At 37.0% G+C, this 26274-nt stretch overlaps 1 protein-coding gene across 4 annotated transcripts in view; it reads right to left on the bottom strand.

The window, feature by feature from the left end:
- Positions 1 to 163: 163 nt before the first annotated feature.
- Positions 164 to 26274, bottom strand: part of RASEF (RAS and EF-hand domain containing) — a 41798-nt gene continuing 15687 nt past the window's right edge. For 2 of the 4 annotated variants that reach the window (XM_083816244.1, XM_083816243.1), the window contains 14 exons: positions 24911 to 25006; positions 24157 to 24234; positions 23544 to 23659; positions 22728 to 22796; positions 21291 to 21375; positions 20367 to 20458; positions 15915 to 16149; positions 14788 to 14925; positions 14544 to 14691; positions 13518 to 13599; positions 12090 to 12204; positions 11074 to 11193; positions 7196 to 7272; positions 164 to 4527 (listed from right to left, as the gene is read on the bottom strand). In XM_083816244.1, coding sequence (XP_083672370.1) covers positions 4419 to 4527; positions 7196 to 7272; positions 11074 to 11193; positions 12090 to 12204; positions 13518 to 13599; positions 14544 to 14691; positions 14788 to 14925; positions 15915 to 16149; positions 20367 to 20458; positions 21291 to 21375; positions 22728 to 22796; positions 23544 to 23659; positions 24157 to 24234; positions 24911 to 25006 — 1560 coding nt within the window. In that variant the 3' untranslated portion in view covers positions 164 to 4418. The other 2 variants (XR_014576417.1, XM_083816245.1) reach the window with 2 other exon arrangements.

The raw sequence follows: 26274 nt of genomic DNA, 5'->3' as shown, positions 1-26274 counted from the left end.
TCACATAAACTCAATTATCTATAGCTATAACTCAATGGGCAGAAATTATAGGAAAAAGACTTCATTTTACAAACTATGTAATACATTTGAACCTACATTTCACACATCTGAGACAAATTCTGTTTAACCATAAGGAGGGTTTTCTTACAAAACAAGGTATGTGAAAAAAAAAAAAAGAAAAAAAAAAACACAACACCAGTAATGATGAATAATGATGTTACCAGTCCTGCAGATATCCATAAGTAAGCATTAGGATTACTATCACTTATAGTAATGCAGTGGGAGAGAAATACTAAAACCTCTAATGCTGTAAAACGTTTCTCCAGTCCATAAGTAGCCTGTACAGGGTCAGAGGGATAGCATTACATGCTATATCAAACCTGGCACAGGCAGTGGGAAAAGGCATTTGAACTGCAGATGAGTTACTGGATCTATTTTTCTAATTACTTATTATAGTCAGAAACATCTTGGAAGTAAGTTTCTTCCTAAGATAATAAAGTGCTTTGATGATATGAATAAATATCTCCCTTCTGTTTATGAATCAGGGATCTTTCACTGAAATTTGTTTCCCTATAAAGTTACCTAGCATCGTTGAACAGCAGGAGGTTGTGTAAAAGAGAAAACGTTCATACAAATGAACAGATTGCCTGCACTGGCACAGAAGCTGTTAGCTTAACTGGGGATCTGCATGCGTACACATCTACACGACGCTCCTTGAAGCAGTGGCCTGTAGATATTTTCCTTTAAATACACTTTAACAGGCATACAGATGTAAAACTGTAATTTATTTTTCCTAAAATAATAGAGGATTCTGTACTCTGTACAAAAAAATAGCTACATTGAAAAACATGTAATCCATGTTAGGCCACAACTGTACTTCTAAGAACAATTAACCAAATCTGCAACACATCTTATTAAGCCACTAATGTATGCTGAACAGGCACAAAGTGTTTAGAAGAATAGTCATTTATCAGAACGTTTTCAGGGTGTCTAACAAAAATTATTGCCTCAGATACGTGCACTATGCCACAATTAGGGTCAAAAACAATACAGGACAAAATAATACTTCCATGTCAACTGAATAAAAATAATATATTTACAGATCATGAGGAAAAACATGAAAAGTCTTTCCTTTTTGAATAAATATATGTATTAAGGGAACACATCCACTAACTAAAAAAATAGCTTTGTATGATTTAATGAATAGCTCTTACATACTAAACAAAACCATAAAAACATTTAAAGTACAATAGTGCAACCATGTCAGAGCATAAAGCCGATGTTTTTCACTTTACAATTCAGGTAGAAGGCAAGGTAACTTTTCAAAGCAAAACAATGGAAAGCCTCAAATATTCATTATTTCCATTTATAAATACATGGTTTTGTTTCCATATTTAAATATTTTTTCCAATTTCTTTTGCTTTAACACAAATTCTACCTGGTGTTATGTGAATATTCAGACTTGATGGAGCTGATCATAATAGGATTTCTAAAACCAGTTCCAACAGAGCTATAGTTATATCCCCATTCAATAGTGCTTTTTCTAGTAATTCATACCTTGATCATAAAACTAGTTCAAGGTAAAACTTTGTTAAGTTTCCAACCCTGAATCTTATTTAAAAAAAAACAAAAACACTGTTGCTTTACTTGACACACATAAAAATTACATAGCTTAAAAAAAGTGATTTGGTTTGCATAGTTTGGCCAAATATCACAGGAGAGATTTTGCTCATTAAAATAAATGAAAAAAGGTACCCAAAATGACCGTGGCCCAATCTGGCAAAGAAAAAGAAAAAATAGGTCCCTGAATTCATGTCCTTCAGTGAGGCTCTCTACAGGAACACATATGCACATAGCACTCCGTATGAAAAGCACCTCAGATGTGAAATGAATTACTGCACATGCACACATGTGCTAAGGCTAACTAAGGCTAACTTAGGATCTGGAAGTCACTTTTGAAAGGGGTACTCCACATTGTTACCATATTTGTGAATAGAAGGTAGAGGGTAATCTAATAGACTACTGCTACTGAAATTAAATGATTTAATCAGCTATTGAAAGGAGAGTTACAAAGGCCACAGCCAAACTGTTCTTGGTAGCAGCAGATGGTAAGAACCACAGCTAACCTAATCTACAACTGGCAATAGTCCATCTTTGCTCAAGTGCTTGGGAGGTTGGGAAAAAACATATCCTGAAATCCTTCTTGCAAACAAATTTATGTAATTTTCTGTACCCAAGCAAAATGTTTTTCTGATGTGGGCTTGTCAAGAAGGTTTACACAAATGTATTTCACCTTATTTATAGCAGGCCAAGACCACAGACTTGGTCAAACACTGTGATTCACCCAATGGACCATAGAACACCAAGCTCCAGTCTCAGTTCTGTGAGTTAAATGAAGTTAGTAACACTGAAGAAGCAGTATTTTGGAATGCAAGTAACAAGCTTATAATCACGACCTTTTCTTCTTGAGAAAATGCAAACTCCTACACGTTGCGAGCATAAGCTCACTTGAGAAATCATTCATCTCCACCTCTCCTCTCTACTGCAGGAAGAACTATATGCAAGTACAACCCATATTGACTCTCCTTCCACCTTATTCCTTTGGAGAGAAGTTTTAGACACAAAGATCACGAAAGATGCCCTCATCAGTTAGCTCAGCTAGGCATGGTTTTCTACTCAGAGAAACTCCAAATAGCTTCCCCTCAATATTTCAAAGAGGACACTAAACATGTCTTTTTTTTAGGGCTGAAGTACAATAAAGTGAAATAAAAATGTCTTATTTCTTCCGGCACTAGATTTCTTTGTCACGTTAAGAACAAGCTTTCACATAACTACCTATTAGCTGCTCTGGATCAAGAGGCTCAAAAGGATACTTTAAAACACTGTTCCCCCTCCTTTAAAACAGTATTTTTTTTAACAATGATGAACCTTCCTATTTCTAAGAACTCCAGATTTTATACTACTGATAACATAGCTCAGGCTGTACAGTGTTCAAATATAGCACTGATAAAACACAGTAGCAGCTGTTGGTCATATGGGTTTCCATTAAGTCCATAAAACTTTACTCAAGGTTGATTTATTGAGGCAGGTTTCAGCCTGGAGATACTTTCTATACATAAACAGAAAACACTGAAACAGTTCACTTGCTCTTAAGGGGTCCTAACCTAGTCCCATCAAAATTAGTGAAAGCTGAGGATTGTACCGTGATTGTTGACAACAGAAATACCTTCAATTTCTACTACACTGTATGACTGTTGGGAACTATTATAAGCAAAAACAACTCAGCTTTTAAAGATCCTGACACCTCTAACTATCACCTACTGGTATCTCAGAATTTTCTTAAATTCAGGCTACAGTATTCTCATTAAGATAAGTGGTTGCTGTTCATTCCAGAGACTTTCAGTGAATAGCTCATACAGATGCTTGTGCATGTGCAGCAATTTTTCCACCTGCATGTGCAGCAATTTTTCCACCTGCATGTCTAAAACTTCAAAAATGTCTGAAGAATATCCATTTAAAACAGACTCCTCTGTGCTATTACAAACCCTCAATTAATGTATAAATGGGAAGCATTTGAAAAACAAGCAAAAATTACAATCTCTATCTCTCTCTAACACTATTAATGATCTAGTCTAAACAAAGAGGCAGGTACTGGATCATTAATTAATCTCAGTAACCCTACATATCACAAGTATTATAGATCTATCTGGGATGTGGAACTGTAATGGCCCACGCAAATGTTAATTTCACTTTTAAGCTGTGTAGGATCAGAAATAAAGTCTGCTTCTCAGTTCTGAATCGTACCTTAAGTCCCCAAATTAAATAAATTTTATCTTGCCAACTTTTGTAAAATTAAACCAGTATCCCATACACCCACCTCTGTCTTCTCCCAAGAGACCATTCTACTTCATGCCCTGAACTTGTAACTAGGCAACATTTTAATGGCTTGGGGTTTTCTTGGGAAATGTTTCATGAAGGTGTAACTTAAGGCCTTCAAAAAACTAGGTACATGGGCACGAGAAAAAAAGATGCAATTTTTTTCTTTTGCTATGAGTAATATTATATTATCTTATCATATTCTGTATGTAAGAAATATTGAGCCCATAAAGAAACAAGCAGGTAAAGAAGATAAAATATATTACAATATTTCATGCACTGACTGCTGCAGTATTGATTCTGAGCTCACTTCATTGAATTACAATACTTAAGAAAGGTGAAATCAGAGCCTACAGGACAAAGCAAGTGTATAAATATGAATTAGTAGAAAGCAGAGGCTGGACTTTTTCCATGATGTACAACTTCTAAATACACAAATGTATAAATCCATAGTAAAAAGAACATATAATTGAAATCCTTCATTTTTTTTTTTTTAAATAGGTATATATGTATATGAGTTCTTTAAGTCAAGAGTCTGTCACTTAAACATTGCAACAGTTTTTTGTGAGTGCTGATTTTTTGACAGGCATCCCAGCCAAGCTGGTTATTGACCTCGTATCATCTTGATTATCACTTCGTTTTCTCACTTCACTGTGAAGGAAAAAAAAAAACACAACACAATAAAAATACAGCCAGTGAATATATTTCTACACACATTCATGTTCACTATTTTGTTTCTGCAGGCATATCTTACACAGTTCACCACGACTTATTTATCTCCCATTAAAACACTAATACAATTGTTACTGCACAGAATCAACATGTCCCTTAAGTTTCCATTTGGGGGGATTGAATCAATATTTCTACACAAATCACTGCTAATGTCAGAAATACAACTTCTGATATGTAAGAACACCCAAGCATTCTTTTTTTCCCCTGTCCTTTTATTTTGCTCATTTTTCTTTCATTTTTTTGCTTCAGTACATTATGATAGAAACAGAGTATGTTCACAGCTGAAAGTATAACACTAAATAACTGCAATTTTATGTATGTATTTATCCTCAGAGGAAAAACACGTTTTGTTGGATGTTTTGTTATAAACAAAAACTTAAAAACTGTGTACGTAAGAATGATTATTGATCCTGTATTCTTACACAGCCACTGTCATAGGGCATCCTAGAAAAGTCAAAAGCAAGTTCTAGAATTTCTTGCTATCATATGTATGTATTAGACATATACATATATAATTTAAATCCTCCTTATACCAGTAGAATAAATTCATGAAGTCCACTCAGAACACTGTATTATTCAATAAAACAAACAGTGGCAGAAAGGAACCCTGCAAAGAAGTAACAAATTAGTCTGTATGATATCTGCTCTAATGAAATGTTCATTTAGAAATTTAAATTTCAAAATGAAATGCTTTTCTCAAAGAATAAGGATTACAAACTGGAGAAATTGAAGCCAACCATTCCAGACCAAGTCTCTGGGTAGTATCTGAAGCATATAAGATTCAATGAACCTACTGAAGAAATCTAGAAATCTTTTTTTTTTTTTTGAGATTCTGAAAAGAAGGGCTCCAACTGCCAAAACATCTTTATCCTTGAAACAGTTAAACAAATTTATCATGGTTAAACATTAGAGATCATTTTCCAACTGTGATTAATGTTATGGAACTATGCTATGTATGTTCTCTGATTTATAATTCACTGCTGCATTCATGGTTCCTGGAAATGACTCATTTAACAAATCAGCTGTTAACAATAACAGACAAATAAATGCCTGTGTTCTTGCTGCAACTGTGATGGAATTATTTTCCTGGAAATACAAGTGCTCTTGAAAGTCCAGTGTGAAGCAATGATGCTCTCCAGGAAGCCAGTATTTTGTATTTAAGCCCTGTTAATTAATAGTGTTCTAACACTGAATTAAAAAAAAAAAAAAAAGACAAAAAGTTTGATTATTCCATTGAACTGCTGGAAAAATCAGATTAATTTGGTCTGTAATTCTGACCTTGAGTTCCCCGTATTAAACTGAAAAATCCGTGCCTGAGGATTTCTTGTATATTACCAGCCCTTCAAAATAATATTGTAACACAGGCCAGCTTGGAAAGGTAGCAAAAGTGTAACATTTGGCTCACACTTTATCACAGAAATAGCACATTGCTAAATAGCTATAAAGCAGAGTTTCTGTCTTTTAAATATTTAGAGACATCAAGGAAAATATGTGGGATTAGACTGGTCAGTAATAAAGCTGAATATATATTAACATACATGGAAGAATTAAGTGTTAATTATATGCATAATTATATGCAAGTTGAATTAATTTATGCACATGAAAGAATTAAGAAAGTAAATCCACATACCACTAAAAATATGATTCATTCACCAACCAGGTTTTAAAATTGTGGGGTCCATAACTAAGCTCTAATTTAAATATTAATAATTAAGACAGCCATGTAACCTTTGCAAGCAAAATTGTTACTTGATTAAACTGAGAATAAAACCCACCTTACATTATTGATAGATTTAACGTGGTATTCCTTTTATAATATCATTTGTTGAATTTGACATTGGCACAATTTTAAGTATGTACACGTGTGTACATACGTACATACTTTGTATGCACATTAATATATAAAATATATTCAAATATGCATATTCAAATATTCAGCCCAGAAAGCCAGCCATGGCTGCAACAAAAGAAGCATGGCCAGCAGAGTGAGAGAGGTGATTGTCCCCCTCTACTCTGCTCTTGTGAGACCCCACCTGGAGCACTGCATTCAGCTCTGGGGCCCCCAGCACAAGAAGGACATGAACCTCTTAGAACAAGTCCAAAGGAGGGCCACAAAGAAGATCAAGGGGCTGGAGCACTTCTATGAAGACAGGCTGAGGTAGTTGTGGTCGTTCAGCCTGGAGAAGAAAAGACTCTGGGGACATCTCATTGCAGCCTTTCAGTACCTGAAGGGGGCCTACAGGAAAGCGGGAGAGGGACTCTTTGTCAGGGAATGGAGCGATAGGACAAGGGGTAATGGCTTTAAACTAAAAGAGAGTAGATTTAGATTAGAGATTCATAAGAAATTCATTACTCAGAGCGTGGTGAGGCACTGGCACAGGCTGCCCAGAGAAGCTGTAGATGTCCCATCCCTGGAGGTGTTCAAGGCCAGGCTGGATGGGGCTTTGGGCAGCCTGGTCTGGTGGGAGGTGTCCCTGCCCATGGCAGGGGGTTGGAACTGGGCGATCTATAAGGTCCCTGTCAACTCAAACCATTCTATGTTTCTATGATTATATGTTTATTTGAAATTAGAAACACATCTACTTACCGAGCAAGATGAAGAACTGCTTCTACAATATTAGATCCATCTTTAGCACTTGTTTCACAGAACAGTGCATTATAAGTCTGTGAGTGAAAAATAAAATGTTAAGCCAACTCAACCGAAATGGTTCTCATCTGTATATGTATACTCAATTAAAAATAATTTCCTCAGTAACCCAACGAACTGGGACACGTATATTTAAATGAACAGGATTTCACTTCAGTACTGGAAAAAAAACAATTGCCTTTTAATTGTAATTTTTTATATTTGGTATATAACGAATTAATAAACTGAGTTAAAAATACATTGTAAGCTCAATGTCTGAACTGCATCTTCTTGTCCAAAAAACTGCAAAATAGGAAGACTTGCTAGGACAGGTTACTGAATCAGCCTGTTAGCTACTAAACTATATAACCTACAGCATCTGGTATTTTAGTTTAACCTACAGTTTAACCAGAAATATCATTCCATACGTAACAGACATGCTACTCGCCCATGTACAAATCAATCAACTGCACAATCACGCAGCAGCCGAAGACACTACAGATTCTACATTTTTTTTCTGCAAAACATGGGATATGTGCATCCTTTATCCAACATATAAAAATATGCATAAAACTTGTCCATGCTATTTATCTCAGTGTTCCATTTTTCTATTTGTAGACATGGTAGGAATGCAAAACAATCCCTCAAAAGTGAAAATATTCAATTTGAAAGTTGAACAAACACAATAAAAAAGGTTTTTAGTATGTTAACAGCAAAAGGAGAACAGGAGACAACATTAGTTTGTTACCTGATGAGATGGTAACCTAACAATTGGGATATATATAAAGCATAAAAATTTAGTGCCTTCTTCATCTGTCTTCAACACCAGTGATGGGTCCTGGGATCCCTGGAGCCCTGAGCTGTAGGACCGTGGCTGTGGGAACAACAAACTCCCAACCAATCTCAACTTGTGCATGTTTGCTACTCCCACTGGATGCATATAAGTTTATCACAGAATGGCCGAGTTTGGAAGGGACCTCTGAAGATCATTTCGTCCAAGTGGGGCCCTATGGGATTCATCTTAGGATACTCAAAGAGCTCATTTATGTCATCACAAGACCTCTCTCAATCATTTTTCAGCTGTCTTGGGAATCCAGAGAGGTACCAGTCACCTGAAAGCTGGCAAATGTCCCAGTTTTCAAGAAGTGCAAGGAAAGATCCTGGTAATTACAGGCCTAATTGTCAGTCTCACTTCAGTGCATGGTAAAATTATGGAGAAGACTATTCTGCAAGTTAGTGACAAACACTTGAAAGACATTGCAGTCATTGGTCATAGTCAACACAGGTTCACAAGGGGAAAATCCTGTTAAATGAACTTTCCTTTTATGACAAGGTTACCCACCTAACTGATCAAGGAAGCCAGTATATGTAAACTTTTTGGATTTCAGCAAAGCTTTTCATACTGATTCTCAGTCTACCACTAACAGTTGGATAAAATGTCCAGCATATGCCTAGATAAATACATAATGCATTGGCTGATGAGTTGGGCTCAAAGGATTATAGTAAGTGGGTTTACATCAGGCTGGAGGCCAGTAACTAGGGGGGTTCCCCAGGGCTCCCTTTTGTGGTGAGTTCTCTTCAATGTTTTTATAAATGATCTGGACATGGGATTCAAATGCATATTAAGTAAATTCACAGATGACACTAAATTAGGAGGAACTGTTGACTCCCTCAAGGGCAGAGAGGCCTTGCAGAAAGATCTCTAACATCTTTATCAATTATCTGGACAAGGAGATCAAGATCACCCTCAGTAAGTTTGCAGACGACACCACATTGGGCAGGAGTGTTGATCTGTTTGAGGGTAGAAAGGCTCTACAGAGGGTTCTGTATAGGCTGGATCGATGGGACGAGGCCAACAGCAAAAGCTTCAACAAGACTAAGTGCCAGATCCTGAACTTGGGACACAACAACTTCATGCAACACTACAGGCTGTGGGAAGAGTGGCTGAAAAGATGTCCATCGAAAAGTGACCTTGGGGTATTGGTCAATTATCAGCTGAATATGAGCCAACAGTGTGCTCAGGTGGCAAAGAAGACCAACAGCATCCTGGTTTGTATCAAAAATAGCGTGGCAAGCAGGACTAGGGAAGTGATTGTGCCCCTGTATTCGGCTCTAGTGAGGCCACAGCTCAAGAACTGCGTTCTTTTTTGGGCCCTTGTACAAGAAGGACATCGAGGTGCTGGAGCACATCCAAAGAAGGGCAATGAAGCTGGTGAAATGTACAGAGAACAAGTCATATGAGAAGCAACTGAGGGAACTGGGGTTATTTAGCATAGAGAAAAGTGGCTCAGTGGAAAGCTTATCACTCTCTACAACTACCTCAAAGGAGGCTGTAGCGGGGTGGTGGTCGATCTTTTCTCTCAAGCAACACTCAATAGGACAAGAGGAAATGGCTTTAAGTTGCACCAAGGGTGGTTTAGGTTGGATATTACAAAAAATTTCTTCACAGAAAGGGGTGTGAAGCATTAGAACAGGCTGCCCAGGGAAGTAGTTAAGTCACCATCCCTAGAGATATTTAAAAGACTTGTAGATGTGGTGCTTAGGGACATGGATTAGGAACTTGGCAGTGCTAGGTTAACAATTGCACTTGATGACCTTAGAGAACTTTTCCAACCTAAATGATTCTATGATGCTATCTTGATAGACTAGAGTGTTGGGAAATCACTAAATGTATTAAATCTAATAAAGGCAATGCCAGATTCTGCACCTGATATAGAATCATACAATCACAGATATGGGGCAATCCTGGATATTTATACAGACTGGGGGTAAAGCAGCCCCACAGAAAGAGATACGGGGGTTCTGGTCGACATCAAGTTGAATATGTGTCAACAGTGTACCCTGACAGCCAAAAGGGCCGACCATATCCTGGGGTGCCTCAAGCATAGCCTTGCCAGCCAGTCAAGGGAAGGGACTGTCCCACTCTACTCTGCACCTCAAATACTGTGTGCAGTTTTGGGCACTACAATATAAGAAGGACATAAAACTATCAGACAGTATCCAAGCAAGGGCTACAAAGATGGTGAAGGGTATAGAGGGGAAGATGTATGAGGAGCAGCTGAAGTCCCTTGGTTTGTTAAGCCTAGAGTGGAGGCTGAGGAGTGGCCTCATGGCGGCCTGCAGCTTCTTCAAAAGGAGGACTGGAGGGCAGGCACTGATCTTTTCTCTCTGACAACCAGTGACAGGACCCAAGGGAATGGCATGAAACTGCACCAAGGGAGGTTCAGGTTGGACATCAGGAAAAGGTTCTTCACCAAGAGGATGGTTGGGCACTGGAACAGGCTCCCCAGGGAAGCAGTCATGGCACTGAGCCTGACGTAGTTCAAGAAGCATTTGGACAACACTCTCAGACATGTGGTCTGATTTTTGGGTGGTCCTGTGTGCAGCCAGGAGTTGAACTCAATGATCCTTGTGGGCTCCTTACAACTCAGGATATTCTACAATTCTAAGCCAGGCTAAGACTCTCACCCGCTCACTAGTGTGCTTCATTTCATTGACAAAATTGCATTGGCAACTTCTCTCTGGAAGCAGAAAAGCTCAGTATCCTAGTATCCCCTAGTATCCTAGTATCCATCCTAGTATCCTAGTATCCACTCACTTCTGACCATAAAGACTGAGAAGAATATCCCAGCCTATAATTGAGTTCATCTCGGTGCAAATTTAGGACAGCAAACACCATCAAAATAGGACAGCTTTCATTAAAATTATCCATGAATCCTAATAACTAGATTTGAATAAATGACCAGAAACTTACTTTTGTCTACAAGCTTTTCACAGAGTTTTTGGATTATTAAGTTATTAAAACCATTTTATACTTAAAAGGTAGACATAGATCTTACCATAGCCAGCTTTTCTCCATAGTTTATAGGCACACATTTTTGCCCTTGTTCTGTAACTGCTTGACGGAGATCTGCTTTGTTTCCTACCATCATAATTGGGATATTCTCATGAGTTGCATCCTGTAAAAAGGATTTTACTTCTTTATTGCTAGAACACTGAGAATACAAACAGGTAACTAGCATCATCGTGTCATACTCACTTCCTTCCCCACAAAAATTCTTGTGCACTTTCACAAAAAATGACAAATTATCTAAGTCATGCTGAGAACTTTTCATGACATAATCCATACTTGAAGCAGTCAGTTTAATATCAGCCCGCAAAGATCTGCATCTATAAGCCCTGTTACACAGCAAGGAGTTTCATGTGTTAAATTATAGTAATGGAAACAGTTATTATATCTAAAAGCTTTATGACAAAAATGCTACGGGAAGAGTGATCAACTGTTATACAATGATAAAAAACATAATTTGCTTTAAGAAGAGGAATTAAATATTTTGCTGACACTTTCCCTCCAATTAACCAAGTCTCTTACAACAGCAAAATCTTTTTCATCAAATTCAAATTTGTATTAAAATAAACAAGAAGTACTAACAGAAAGAAATACTAAAAATTTCACTTGGACTATAGCTGATTTAGAGTATTTAATATACTGTTTTAAAATGCAGAGGCTCCATGGAATACTTCAGACACAACTGGGATTCTGATATGGTCTCTCATGTTCATTTCAAAAGGAAGTGAATGGAAACAGTGTGATTACATGATACTCTTTCATTTTAAAGATGTATCAGTTTTAACACTGATTATGTCAGAATACGCTTTAATACCCTTAGAACTTCAGTTTCCCTTGAACTTCTACAAGAGATTGAAGTTTGGCTAATTCCATCCTTACTGAAGTTTCATAAATCAAGCAAGTCAATCTAAACGGACTCTGGAATTCTAAAGTAAAAAAATAAGCTTTCCAATGGGAATAAATGCAATAAAACATAGTCTGTAAGTTGCATATTAAGGTCCTTACCTCAATCATATCCACCCACTCTCTCACATTAAGAAAGCTTTTTTCACATGTTACATCATATAACAGTAAGACACCATCTGCTCTTCTGAAGTATGATTTAGCAATACTTCGGAATCTTTTAGAAAAAAAAAAAGACTTGTCACATTTTCAAAAAAAAAATTAAGATTTAACAACATTACATATTACATTTATTATTACTTTACATATTACATATTACATTATTATTTAACAGCATTACAGTATTACACTACTGAGTAAGATTCTCTCCACATCATAAAATGTGTTTTCTCAAGCTTTTTTCATAACTAGTTCTGGAAAGCTGCTTACGCAGCTCTCCATAAAAATCCATAGGATTCTATCCTAATCTTATAAAGAACCTTTTGTATGAAAACCATGTATAGTGTATCTATTACAAATATCTACTTCTCACTGTATTTTTTAATAGCTGGCAAGGGTTTTTTGCTTACGTATAAGTTCATAACTTGAATGGGTTACTCTGATATGTTTAAAAAATATGAAACCAATAAACTTATACCAGGAATGAATCCATCAGTTATCTTTAGTCATGTACAGACATCATAACACAGTCTACTTAACAGCCATGCTGCAATCAGGTATTTATACATATATTAAAATATTCTTCACAAACTTATTATGTGGGAGGAGAATGACTTGGCCTCTGACTACCTATGTCACATAAACACTCTTTTAGGCAAAAGTAAACACATACAGCTCAATACACATCTTTGCCAGTGAACAGATAAAACTGACTTCTAAGGCGTTAGATTAAACCCATAATGAGCTACAAGGTGCCAATGAAGTAATGACTCTGCAAGAAAGTATGTCATAGGATTCTGTCAAATTCTACACAGCAATTTGAAGTACATTGCTTGCACACTCAGCAGTCTGTACAATTCTGCCATATGTTGTTTGAAATCTTTGGAGAGAAGAAAGATTTTTCATATACTAACTACAATGCAAATCAGGGCCAGAAATTTCAAGAAAAGTGTAAGTAAAGAATATCTCAAGGATAAACTTGTTCAGAAATACAGATCTGTAAGGACAAAGAAGGCAAAAGAGTAAAAATGGAAGAAAAAATGTACATCTATTCCATCTTTTTGTATTGCAAGAGAGCGACATATGGATGTAATTAATTAATGCTGTGTTGAACCTCAGCTAGCTCTCTCTGCAGAGAGAAAAGACTACCTTGGGCATCACCAAAGCTAACAAATAAACACTCCACCTGTCTCAGTCTCAGCAGTGCAACAGCACATCTGTCTACAGACATCTACATATGGCGGTCATAATGACTTATTTACTATCGATCCGTGTAATATTTATTGGATTTTTTTTTACCTAGATGAAAAAGGTAATACGTAATTTAGGAAAAAAAAATTGAAATGACCGAAGTTGCATGTAATCACTGACCTCTCCTGCCCAGCCGTGTCCCACAGCTGTAGCACTGTAGGTTCTCCATCAACAATTAGTCTTTTCATTTGAAAATCCACCCCTGAAAATAATAATACATGTAGTCTAATCAAAAACATCAAAAACCTTTAAGAAACATAAAAAATTGAATGTTAACTGCCATATTATGTAGCACATATTTCAAACTACATCTCTTGTAATAGATTATCTGATTTCAATAATTCACATCACCCTGAGCTGCAAAAATCCCATGAATATGGCAATGCATACTTCATTTGTACTTAGAAAAACATTTGAAGGCATATTTTTCCCACACATTTTCCCAGGTGCACTGATACAAATCTGGCATTATGATCAACAAACAGGAAGATCCCTCTGCACTCCATTTTGCAAAATACTTTTATAGATTAATTTTTTTTATAATACAGACTTTATTTCAAATCCCCCAAAAAAGAAAAAAAAATTTACACAAAAATTCTAAGACAAAGCCAATGAAACAAATAGATAACTATGGTTTGATTGGAAGGCAAACACTGAGTCTTTGGAAACAGTAAGACACGTTTCTTAGCTGACATCTATATTAATACACACAACACGACAGTCAGAAATCTCTCCAGCTTCAATGACACTTTGAGAAATGGAGATAAAGAATAGTACTAAAGAAATAAAAGGTGAGTATGAAAGACTAAGGAAAGACAAAAGAGCTGAGGAAACCAGACAGCCATGAAAAATGTGAAAAAGACGTTCTAATGTGTTCTAAGTTCATTACTCTGAAACTGCATTTTTTGGTACTTTCTGTTGTTCAGGAACACGCTTTGTGCTTTACAAAGAGGAAGTAGATCAGAGCACTGCCCTATTATCCACTCAAAATAACAGTTATGCACTTCTAAACTTTAGTGCTTAATTAGATCTTACAGCCTAAGAAAGTGCAAGTGGGTATTGAGCAAACCCTAGCAATCTTTTCACCCACTACCTTTGCATAACAGCAGTGATATTCACGTTAGAATTTTAAGTGAACAACTGTACCTAGGGTTGCACTGGTATTGCCTCTAAATTCATTCTTGCAAAGTCTCATAAGGAAACTGGATTTTCCCACTGCTGCATCTCCAGCAAGAACAATCTTGTAAGCCTTCTCTGAACTTGGGTATTTTGGAGTACATTCTGTTGCACCTGACTGAAAATACAAAGAATCCACTTGATTCACATACACAAATATTTAAAATACAGTTCTCTATATCAATCACTTTTTTCCCCGTAAAGAACTGGTTACCTGAGGAGTCAGAGCAGATATGTATTTCCTTGTTGAAGCAACTGAGCTGCTTCGACTTACTGGTCTTGAGGGCTTCCAATCTAATATTGTACTTCCATTATCAGGACTGTATGCTTCTTCATCCCTGATCTCTGGAACCTGAAAGTATAAGCCAATGTGTCACTTTCAGTGCAGAAAGTATGCTCTTTTTTGGAATGACACTGCTAAGACTGATTGAAATCTTTTTGTTTGTTTGTTTGTTTTAAATAAAGGATCAAACAAAACTCTGTAATTCTAGTTGAAATTCTGTTCTTATTCTGATCCTATATCTGAGAGTTTAAGCAGCTGTCTTAAGTCATATACTCTCCTAGGAGGATAAATAACACTCACAGCCACTTCTACAGCAGGTTCAATAGAAAACTCTATTAGAGTATATTTCAGTATTCTCTGATGTGTTCATTTTTCCATCTTGAGAACACTAGCAAACTCTGAAGAAATCTTGTAAGAACTTTCTGTAGCAGTTCCATACACTAGCGGAACTGCATTTGCTGTTTACTAGAGCCGACATTCTGTCCTTGAATGTTGGCTACTTGGGACACAAGTTTTAAGGACAGGATCCAGGTAAAGCAAATTAATGTCCCTATGGAAAATATCAACTTCAAAAATAATTGCAATTAGCAAATACTTTATTTCAAAGCTTATTTTACAAAAAATAAGAGTTTCCCTACACGACATTACTGTATGCCATTAATACTCAAGCTCTCGTATATGTGATTTTTTCATTCATTGCTATAGCACAGCAAGAGAAAGTGAGCTGAAACTTTCTACAGAATCTGCTTTTAAATCATTACAAAAAGACCTCCTGTCTCCAGGTTGTTCAACAACCTTCAAAAATATTAAATGTAATTCAAAAACGATTTATTGCTTCAAAAGTCTACTAGAAAAAGTCAAAACATACATTTTCTCTTAAAGAGGAGTAACTGTTTAAGAACGCTACAAAAAACTGTCACTAATATTACCTAAATACATGTAACCCACATACTTAGGTTTTATCTATGGGCAAATTTCCATTTCATTTTAAAAATAGGAAGTGGATTTTGTCTCCAACCAAAGGTCTTTCTTAGAGAGGCAGTAAGTCTGGCACTTACATCTGTATCAGAAGCATCACCACCAAAGCCTTCTTGCATACACTGCGACCTTTGAAAAAGCCTTTGCTGCCTGTATTCCACTTCTGAATCATATTCATTTGAATCTCTCAGAGTAGACAAACCACTGTCAAAACAGCTCTCAGGTAAGCTGTCAACTTCACAGTTTATCCTTTGCATGGGGTCACAGAGGGCTAAAGAATCATAATCTTCATCCACACATGAAGAATGAGATGATCTAAAACACAAGTATTGAAAAAGAAAGACAACAAATGAATTTTATTTCACAATTGTTTTTTTCTAGCAAAATCTGAACCATTTCAGAATGTTCAGTTCTTAGAAATGCTAACTATAAAGTTTAAGACATATGTCACTGCCCTAGTTTGGCTTTCTAAATATTTTTTTCTAAAATCATATTTCTTAGGAATCTCAGATTATATACTTACTGCCCAAGTCTCATTGAGAACCCCAGTTTATTTATATGCAGAATAAATAATTGCTTAAAAAAATTCTGAAAACTGACATATTATGACATCAAAGGCAGAAAATGACTGTACATTGCTGATGGTTTAGCTAACTTTGGCCTTGATATGAGCAAATAATAGCAAAACACAAAAAAATAGTCATGGTATACTGTATTTTATTTATTCGAATACATCCAGGCTTTTGCTCACAGAGGCACAGGGGCCAATAATTACTAACTACAAATACAGAAAAGAGGACAACTGAGTTCAAAAGCTCAGAGATGGTAGAAGAAAAAGCCACTGTTTTGTTACAGTTTGGTAGACCACGCAAAACTTTCTTTACATGAAAGCCCTTTCTTTCCTCTCTCCCTTCCTTCAAAGGCCATCTTTTTTATTTTCATTCTGGATGCTATAGCATAGAAAAACAATTAAATGGATGCAGTAATGACTATATGGCTTACAGAACAAAACGATTTACTTTTTAATTGTGCAAAAGAAGCTACAGAAAAGAAAGATAAATAGAACAAATCTTAAAAGAATCAATCTTTTAAAAAAGTGTATTAGGTCTATAATCATTATCCTGCTCTGCACCAAGATAGGGACAGGCACAAATTAAAGTGAGGTAGAAAAGATCTCCAAGTCACAGTGAAGAAGACAGAAACAGTTTGCTTCTGTGCTATGGGAATGGATGTGAAGCACTAAACTGCTACAACAGACAATGTCAACAACAGACAGTGTCAGCATCAATCCTTGTAAAGTTGGTTTTCTGCCAGAGAGGCTGGGACCTCCCAATACAACGGCACACCACAGAGGAGCACAATGGGGAGAATCATGGAATTACGAAGCTGTTACTGAATCAAATGCAAGTACCCAAATACAGGGGTGATAGAGTCATCATTGTCACACACAACAACATGCAGAACTGTTTAATTTCCTTCTTTGCAGACTATTGAATAACCACATGAACAAGCATTATCCTTACTGTGGAATATCACAGCACCCTTGCAAATTGTATTCACATACCTGCTAGCCTATAGCAAATTACTGACATACAAAAAATGGTGCATGCAGTAACAAAGTTAAGCTTGTCAGACATCCACTGAAATAAAGGTCTTTATTAGTCAATTTTCAGCCTCACTGAAGCATGGATTCAATGCTATTTCATATGTGCTTCAAGTGAGTTAGACCAAGATGTATTATGCAGCTAAAAAAGAAAAAAATGTACTTACTAACATAAATTGCTTAGAACATGTTAGAATGCAAATCAGTATCTCTTAATGCTGACCTGATGTCAGGAGACAAAGTACTGAATATGAACAGGTTTGGGGACATTTATATCTCCCTTCATACTATTAAATCATACCTAATAGGAGTAAGTTTTATTCCTGCCACATAAACTCTCTTCTAAAGGAGCTTGCATTTCTCACTTTTATGAAAATGGAAGGATTAGGATTAGGATTAGGCCTGTCAGTTTGACCTCAGTGCCAGGAAAGCTCATGGAGCAGATTATCTTGAGGGTCATCACGCGGCACTTGCAGGGCAAGCAGGCGATCAGGCCCAGCCAGCATGGGTTTATGAAAGGCAGGTCCTGCTTGACAAACCTGATCTCCTTCTATGACCAAGTGACGCGCTTGGTGGATGAGGGAAAGGCTGTGGATGTGGTTTACCTTGACTTCAGTAAGGCTTTTGACACCGTTCCCCACAACATTCTCCTCAAGAAACTGGCTGCTCGGGGCTTGGACTGGCGTACGCTTCACTGGGTTAGAAACTGGCTGGATAGCCGGGCCCAAAGAGTTGTGGTGAATGGAGTCAAATCTGGTTGGAGGCTGGTCACTAGTGGTGTCCCCCAGGGCTCGGTACTGGGGGCGGTCCTCTTTAATATCTTTATCGATGATCTGGATGAGGGCGTCCAGTGCACCCTCAGTAAGTTTGCAGATGACACCAAGCTAAGTGCGTGTGTCGATCTGCTCGAGGGAAGGAAGGCTCTGCAGGAGGATCTGGATAGGCTGGACCGATGGGCTGAGGCCAACTGTATGAAGTTCAACAAGGTCAAGTGCCGGGTCCTGCACCTGGGGCGCAACAACCCCAAGCAGAGATACAGGCTGGGAGATGAGTGGCTGGAAAGCTGCCTGGCCAAGAAGGACCTGGGAGTATTGGTTGATAGTCGGCTGAATATGAGCCAGCAGTGCGCTCAGGTGGCCAAGAAGGCCAACAGCATCCTGGCTTGTATAAGAAGCAGTGTGGCCAGCAGGTCTAGGGAAGTGATTGTGCCCCTGTACTCAGCTCTGGTGAGGCCGCACCTTGAGTACTGTGTTTAGTTTTGGGCCCCTCGCTACAGGAAGGACATGGACGTGCTCGAGCGAGTCCAGAGAAGGGCGACCAAGCTGGTGAGGGGTCTGGAGAACAAGTCTTACGAGGAGCGGCTGAGGGAGCTGGGCTTGTTCAGCCTGGAGAAGAGGAGGCTCAGGGGCGACCTTATCGCTCTCTACAGTTACCTTAAAGGAGGCTGTAAAGAGGTGGGGGTTGGTCTGTTCTCCCACGTGCCTGGTGACAGGACGAGGAGGAATGGGCAAAAGTTGCGACAGGGGAGTTTTAGGTTGGATGTTAGGAAGTACTTCTTTACTGAAAGGGTTATTAAGCATTGGAACGGGCTGCCCAGGGAGGTGGTGGAGTCACCATCCCTGGAGGTCTTTAAAAGACGTTTAGATGTAGCCCTTAGCGATATGGTTTAGTGGAGTACTTAGTGTTAGGTCGGAGGTCGGACTCGATGATCATGAGGTCTCTTCCAACCTAGAAATCTGTGAGACTGTGATACTGTGATTGCACCAAGTAGCAGTTATTAATAAATACTCTCAGAGAAGGACAACACTAACATCCAAAGATATTTTAGTAATTCCTTCCCTAACCTCAGAAGATTACTCAATCTAATATGCAACTTAGTAACGGCTGGCTCTCACAAAATTCCCCAACAGAGGGAAATTGGTATTATCTGCGTTCAGCAGAAGGAATCATTCTGTGACAAACAAAATTTTATAGCCTACAAACACATGGAAACAGCAGAGCAACAGTACTGAATGAATGTGGATATTATTAGTGTGAAGCAGAAGACAATTCAATCACTACCAAAGACTTTAATCCCACTGGCAAAATATAAAACACAGGCTACTAAGAACTCTAAACAGAGATCTCTGTAGTGTTTGAAGTAATACCAAAAGAACAGTAAGACAAAATAATCTATCATTTGAGTAAGGACACACACAGCAATTCCAGCTATTTCAAAACAAAACAAAACCAAAAGTTTCACAAAATAGCATGACCTAGAGCACTCAAAGTTGTACCCAGTGCCCAGTGATGTCAATGAGAGTCTCTGCAATGATCAGAGGAAGTTCTGATCAATGACTTGCATTCATTAGGTACAAAACCAATAAAGCTCTGACCAAATATGATACTTGTGTTTAGATAACTTCCTGTTCTCTGTGGCTTTTATCCTGTTAATATCCAAATGCATTCACTATTCTTGCATGTCACTGGGAGATGAGGATGTTTATTCTCCTGAAAAATTAGGCCTATATACTTTTGTAATAATTATTACAGGAAAAAAAAACAGACACATAGGGTAAAGATATGAACAAACCTGTCTTATTTCCTAAGTACTGAGGAGGCCAGGTAATAGAGGTCCTCAGTAGATTTTTGGTTTTTTGCAGACAAGGATGGGAGATTAAGAATAAAACTAGCAACAAAATAATCTAAGATTAAACAAAAGGCTGTCTGAACTTTCTGCAATTTACCATTACCACTGAACAGAGTTTTCCTGAGCTGAAATCACTGAAAAGATTCCATTTGACTTCACTGTACTTTGGATCTTATGCTATGGCCACATTTATTTTGAATCAGGAAGAATTGTTTTCTCTCTTATTTGACAATATTTGATTTTCTAAGACATTTGTGATGCCTAGTCTTTTTAAACTTAGTAAAAGCAAACCTGGCTTACCTGTCATATCGTGGGTTTAGAGGAGACTGTCCACCACTGCATTTGGGACTGCTTCTAGAAATGGTACTTCCTGGTGAGGTGTTTGCTAACCGCTGAGACAGATACATAACAAATGCTTAAATTTGATGAACATACGGTAAGCATCTACATTCATCATGATAAAAGCATCAATCATCAAAATTAGTACTGTATATTTTCATGTATATCCAACCACTTATTTTTAACTAAACATCATCCTTTAAATATGACTGGATGCCAAAAGGTCCACTACATCTACTATTTAGGCTCCACTGTTGCCATAATACTGGACCTGCTAGCCACACTCAATCACAAGACGATGGAATTTCCAAGAGGATTATTTCATTAACTATAGCTATGAGATTTCGAGATCTCAATATTTTGAAAATATCATGTTTGAGATCTCAGTATTGAACATATCACATTGACTACTACAGTAAGAAGGAAAATGTCACCAGCAGAGATGTAGTTTCCCTCCCTTGCATGCGTTTCAGGGCATGGCAGCAAATTGAATCCCCATTCAATTTTCCTCCTTTCCTGGCCAATATTCTCTCTGTGGGCCCATTATTCTGGCTTCATTCTTCTAAAACAGTTACTTGTTTTCTTGTTGATGCAAGAGCTTACCCGATTACTAGTTTTGGAGATTAGCAGGTTTCCACAAATACAATATAATAATAAGTATTACCACAAAATAGCAATATAGAGTAGATTTTTTGTGACTTTCAGCCCTTCCATTCTCTAATTTGAAGGATGTTGTGTTACATTTTTTACAACAGATGCCTGTACAACTGCGATAGCCCTGAGTGAGGGCCTACTACCAGCAGTCCCTGTTAGTCTTTTAGTTTGCATTTGGTGTGCTATTTCTTACAGCTAAAAGTATAACATTACAAACTTATAATTACATACCAATGACCTGTTGAACTTGCTAAAACTGTTTTCGAGTGCACTTCTTAAACCGTCATTGCTGTCATGTAGTTTTCTGTTAGCTGATCTAACAAGGAAATATAGTTTAACTTGCAGGAGTATAGCAAAGAACAATAAATATATATATAACTTATAGCAAAGAAAAATTTGAAAAAACACATCTTTTTTTTAAAAAAAGCTTTCTTCTTCTTTAGGTGAACAGCAAGGAGTAATGTGGGACCAGAATTGTGATGTCAGATAAACAAATGATTGTTGATAAAATAAAGCACTGTAAAGTTCAGCCTCCAGTGGCAGTCTGGGAAACCCTGTTTCACTTCCATGTTACGACCTGTGGTCATCTGAGGGGTTGAAAGACACACACAAATAAACACCTATGGGGGAGTAAACTGATACAGACATTCCTGAAATAAAACATAACTATCCTTTAAGTGTTGCTGAGACTACTTTAAACACAGATGTGATTCAGCTGCTTGAAAGAAAGAATGTGATTAAGAATGAACTAAAGATATAACAAACTATTCATTGTGATCCACCTTGAAAGCAAAACTCTCTGTGTGCCTTGTATAGTACTACATACACTTACTACTTTCCAGATAATAGTAAGACTGGGAGTTACTGGAGAAGAAAAGTCAATAAAAAAGGGGCCAAAGTAATGATATTTAGAATAGTATGGATAGACTCAAATCTCATTCAGTTTATCAGAAAGACATAAAAGTCAGTGAGACTAAGAAAAAAAAATAGGAAAAGGAAAAGGAAAAAAAAAGATGTTGGTGGTTCCACTGTGACACACTACCAAATACTAAACTCAAGAAGCTGCCACCTGTGCCGGATAAATATTCAATACCTCCTGGCTGCCTGAGTCAGTGGAGAGCTCAGTCTAAAAGCAAATGGCACAGGATGACTCTCCAAGTCTCCACATAACAAGTAGCATGAAAAAAAAAAAAGAAAAAAACAGAAGTTTTAGAATGCATAAACAGAACATGGGTAGGCTACCAAAAACTTGATTGTATTGAAGTTGTCTGGTGCACAATTACTTTAAGCTAAAAATAAGAATCAGGAAAATGCAACTAATGCCATTCCAAATGGATTCAGCCTTCTCAAAGTGAGTATTGATAGGCCTTTTTTTTTTTTTGAGGAAAAGAGGAGCTCAAACAAAAACATCAAGGAGAAACACAAAACTTAGATGCCATAGCAGTATCTTCTCATTATTATCTGACTTGAGTATAGAGGAACACAAACTTAAGATGAAATAATAAAGATCAGCAGACTACCTTCAATGAGCACTGAGGCCATTTTGGTACTTTTACTTGCTATTTTTGCCAAATCTCATACTAGCCTTTTTCAGAACTACAAAAATATTTATCTATGACTATGTTGAGACAAAGCTTGTTAATAAAATCTGAATTACTGAGGACTTACTGAAGCATCTCAATTTGTCTTTCCAGATTATCCCTGTCTTCAGTATACTCACGGATCATTTCTAGGTCTCTGAAAAAAAAAAAAAGTTATACTTTACAGAATACCTTCTTTTATTTTTATACTGCTCTTGGCAGAGGGCTACACTCAACAGCTAACATTTATAAAGGTGATGAGGGGGTGGAAGGAAGATAATTTTTCAAGATAATTCTGAATTCAGTTTTGCTATGTTTACATCCTTGCTGAATTCTGTTAAAAGCAGTTTTACACAAAACAAGTAACTTGGTAACTTAATTGATCTATGCAAGTAAATCTCAACAAAGACTGTGAATGAAAAGTAAAAAAAAAAAATCAACGAAATCATATGAGGTGACTCACTGAAATACCTTTTGTGTTTTATGAAGGTAACAGTGTATTGACACTGTTATAAAGACTCTTAAATTACCCTGAAAATCTAGAAGCAGCTCTCGTTTGCTCTCAGAAAAAATGGTTGAGATGAATGTGGGAGGCTCCCAAGACTATTTTCCCTAATATTCACAGAGATACACATCAGAGTGCAAGTCATGGAGGAAAAAACTTTTACTCCTAACTGAAGCCCCAGTAAAATCAATGGGCTTCCTTGAACAATTATCAAAGTTTGCATCATGTTCAGAACTTGCTCTCTCAGAGACCTGATAAGCAAAGTGAGTAACAGTCATGGTGTCAAATATGTACCTGCCTACCGCAAATTTAGAAAATAAGTTACCAGCTTTACCTAGTAACTGTATCAGATAAAAGATTTTTTTTCCTGGTGAAAATAATGAAGTAGGAAGATCTTACCTCTCCGTGTTTAAAGTCTGATCTGCATACTCGCTTTTCAAGCTATCTAATTCACTCTGTAGAAAAGCAATATTTGTCTGTGCTTCTAGGAGATCTTTCTTAAGTTTCTGATTTTCCTATAAAAAAGGAAGATGTGAGATAAAAGCTGTCATAATCATCTCCATAAAATGCTGACATATTATAATACTTAAATAAAAGCCATCATAATCAAATAAAAATGAAACACTAGGAAATCTCAGCAGAGAGGAAGAAAGAGAAGAGGAGCACTCTAAAACATCAGAGAAATCTGTAAAGTTATAAGCAAGAGCCACAATGGATTTTGATTTTTGGATTTCATAGTCGTACATAAATGGGGCTATGTCATTTCAAGCCATTTCTAAATGTAATACCTAGAATGCGCATGCATCTATATAGAACTGTTATTTTTTTTTCCAAGTTAAAGATCTCTATACACATATCAACAACCTTAAAAGTTTATCTCTTAGCTTAATCATTAAATTATTCATTTAATTTATTTTATTAAATAGCATTAAATGTGGGGGGAAAAAAGCAATCTATTGCAAAAAGCATAAAATTGAGGCTAAATTAATATCTAATGATAATCACTTCTTACCAGCAACATATCATGTATTCTTTTTTTCAGTTCAACCACATCTTCCCTGTGATTTATGTTTCTGGACTGCTCCTCCAGCTAGGATGGTAAAAAAAAAAAACACTCAATTAATGTACATTCTTGATTATTCTCATTCAAAATATGTAAAACTTAATGGAAATGATATTAAATAACCCCTAGAGTGTGTTACAGCTATTGAAGTTTTTAAAACCCATAGTATTCCCAGCTGCATGAGTAGGGAGCATTATTCCAAAAATTATTTCAAAATTTTCTGGTCTTCTATAAGATGTTTTAAGATTTTTAAGATTTTTAACATTTGAAAGAAATGCAATAGATGACAAAACCACTAGTGAATAGCAGTGTACTAATATAGTGAATTAGTACATTTGGATTGACAATTTCATCTAAGTCTATTAATTAGAAATACTTAGTGGTAATATATTAGACTGTTTCTGATGTATCAAAAACAAGACAGGTAACTGCAGTGTTAATATCTTCATGGACCTAGAAAATCATTCAGCAATAGAATTTGGCAATTTGGTCTCTTTCCTAAGTATTTCACTAAATTACACAAAATGTATACAACAGCACAGAACCACAACACAACCCAAAACGTAATTTGAAGTTGTGATTTACCTATACACATTAAATTAAAAAACTACATCGTGATTAACCGTATTGGGGAAAGCACTTCATAAAGTCAGCATCTCTTCCAACACTTTAAAAATTCTAGCCGTGAGTTCAAGTTACTTACCTTTCTAAGTTTTTTTATTGTCACCTGGAGATCCCCAACTTCAGTATCATATTGGCGCTTCAACTCATTTAGTGCTTCTTCAGCTTTTCGTTTCTCCTGTAATATGTTATCTTATTAAAAGCTGACATAGGTTTCCAATGTTTTTTAAAAAATGTATCCATCAATTTGGAAAGCCAAACATTTTCTCATTAGATTAATGTGTGTAATTTTGTCTTTCCATTGTCTACCAACCCTTTCTTAAAATCCACTGATACTGATTCTATTATTGCAGTCCACTTATGAAATATTCATAGAAATGAAACACTGAGTTGGAAGTGAAGACATGGGTCAATTCCATGCTTGCTTTCTTCTCAGTCTCCTATGCTTACCATTTTCAATCTCTTAAGTAAAGTCAAAAGAGGAGTGTTCAAATTTTACTTTTACATATATGTAGGTGTGTATTACCTATACAGATGTATGTACACACACACAGACATGCAAGTCAAGGCACTGAACCCTTTTCAAAGTAGCCTTCCAGGGTTTTGCACACAACGTGCTGGTAATAGCACTACCGTGCCACCATCAGTTACTTACATACTTTCTTTGACTTTTTTTCCTTGCAAGCATTTAAATATGACAGGCCCACGTTTAGTAAAAGGTATGCTGATGACAGCATCTTTAGTCATTAGAGTTTCACATAGTACTTGGTCTTAAACCAAGTGCAGTATTGGGGATATTATTTTAATTCCAAGAAATTGTGAAAGGAAGTTTCACCAAGAAGGGTTTGGGATTGACAGAGAAAAGAATGGTATGTGCCCAATGATGCAGATGTGCATGCATTCAGCTCCCCCCCCCCAAGTACTCCCAGGTACCAAGGTGAATGCGTTTTTTTTGCAGGACAGCCTGTGCTTCCACACAGAAAAAGCATGCGTGGACTTTGCTCAGAATGCAGTACTTCCCTCCCTGAGATGCCGACATCCGTGTGTTAAAATGATAATTTGTCAAAGTAATCATCTTAGGCTGGATTCTCTTACTTCTGGCACCTATACTGGACTCCTAAGTATTGCTTGGTAACTATTTGCTTCCCCTGAAGAAACAAAATAGAGGATAGGCTCGCACTGCAGATACTACCATGCAAAGGCAGGTGTCACGGTGGTATGAGTGAGATCACTCTGGCAAACAATAGCCCTGAGTACAAGCTCTAAGATTAATGGTTTAGCACAATCCCACAAAGTAAATACCTTACATTTACTCTCAGGGTGTTTTAGTAGGTGGAGTATGCAGAGCTACGAGCTACAGTGAACATTCAGGACTGCACTGAGAAGAACGTTGTGGGAAACAAGTTACAGCCCATCTTCGATATCTGGGTGTGAAAGCTGAAACCT

The sequence above is a fragment of the Anser anser genome (genome assembly GCF_964211835.1).
Source record: "Anser anser genome assembly, chromosome: Z".
Lineage (NCBI taxonomy): Eukaryota > Metazoa > Chordata > Aves > Anseriformes > Anatidae > Anser > Anser anser.
This window is presented reverse-complemented; position numbering and strand designations above follow the sequence as displayed.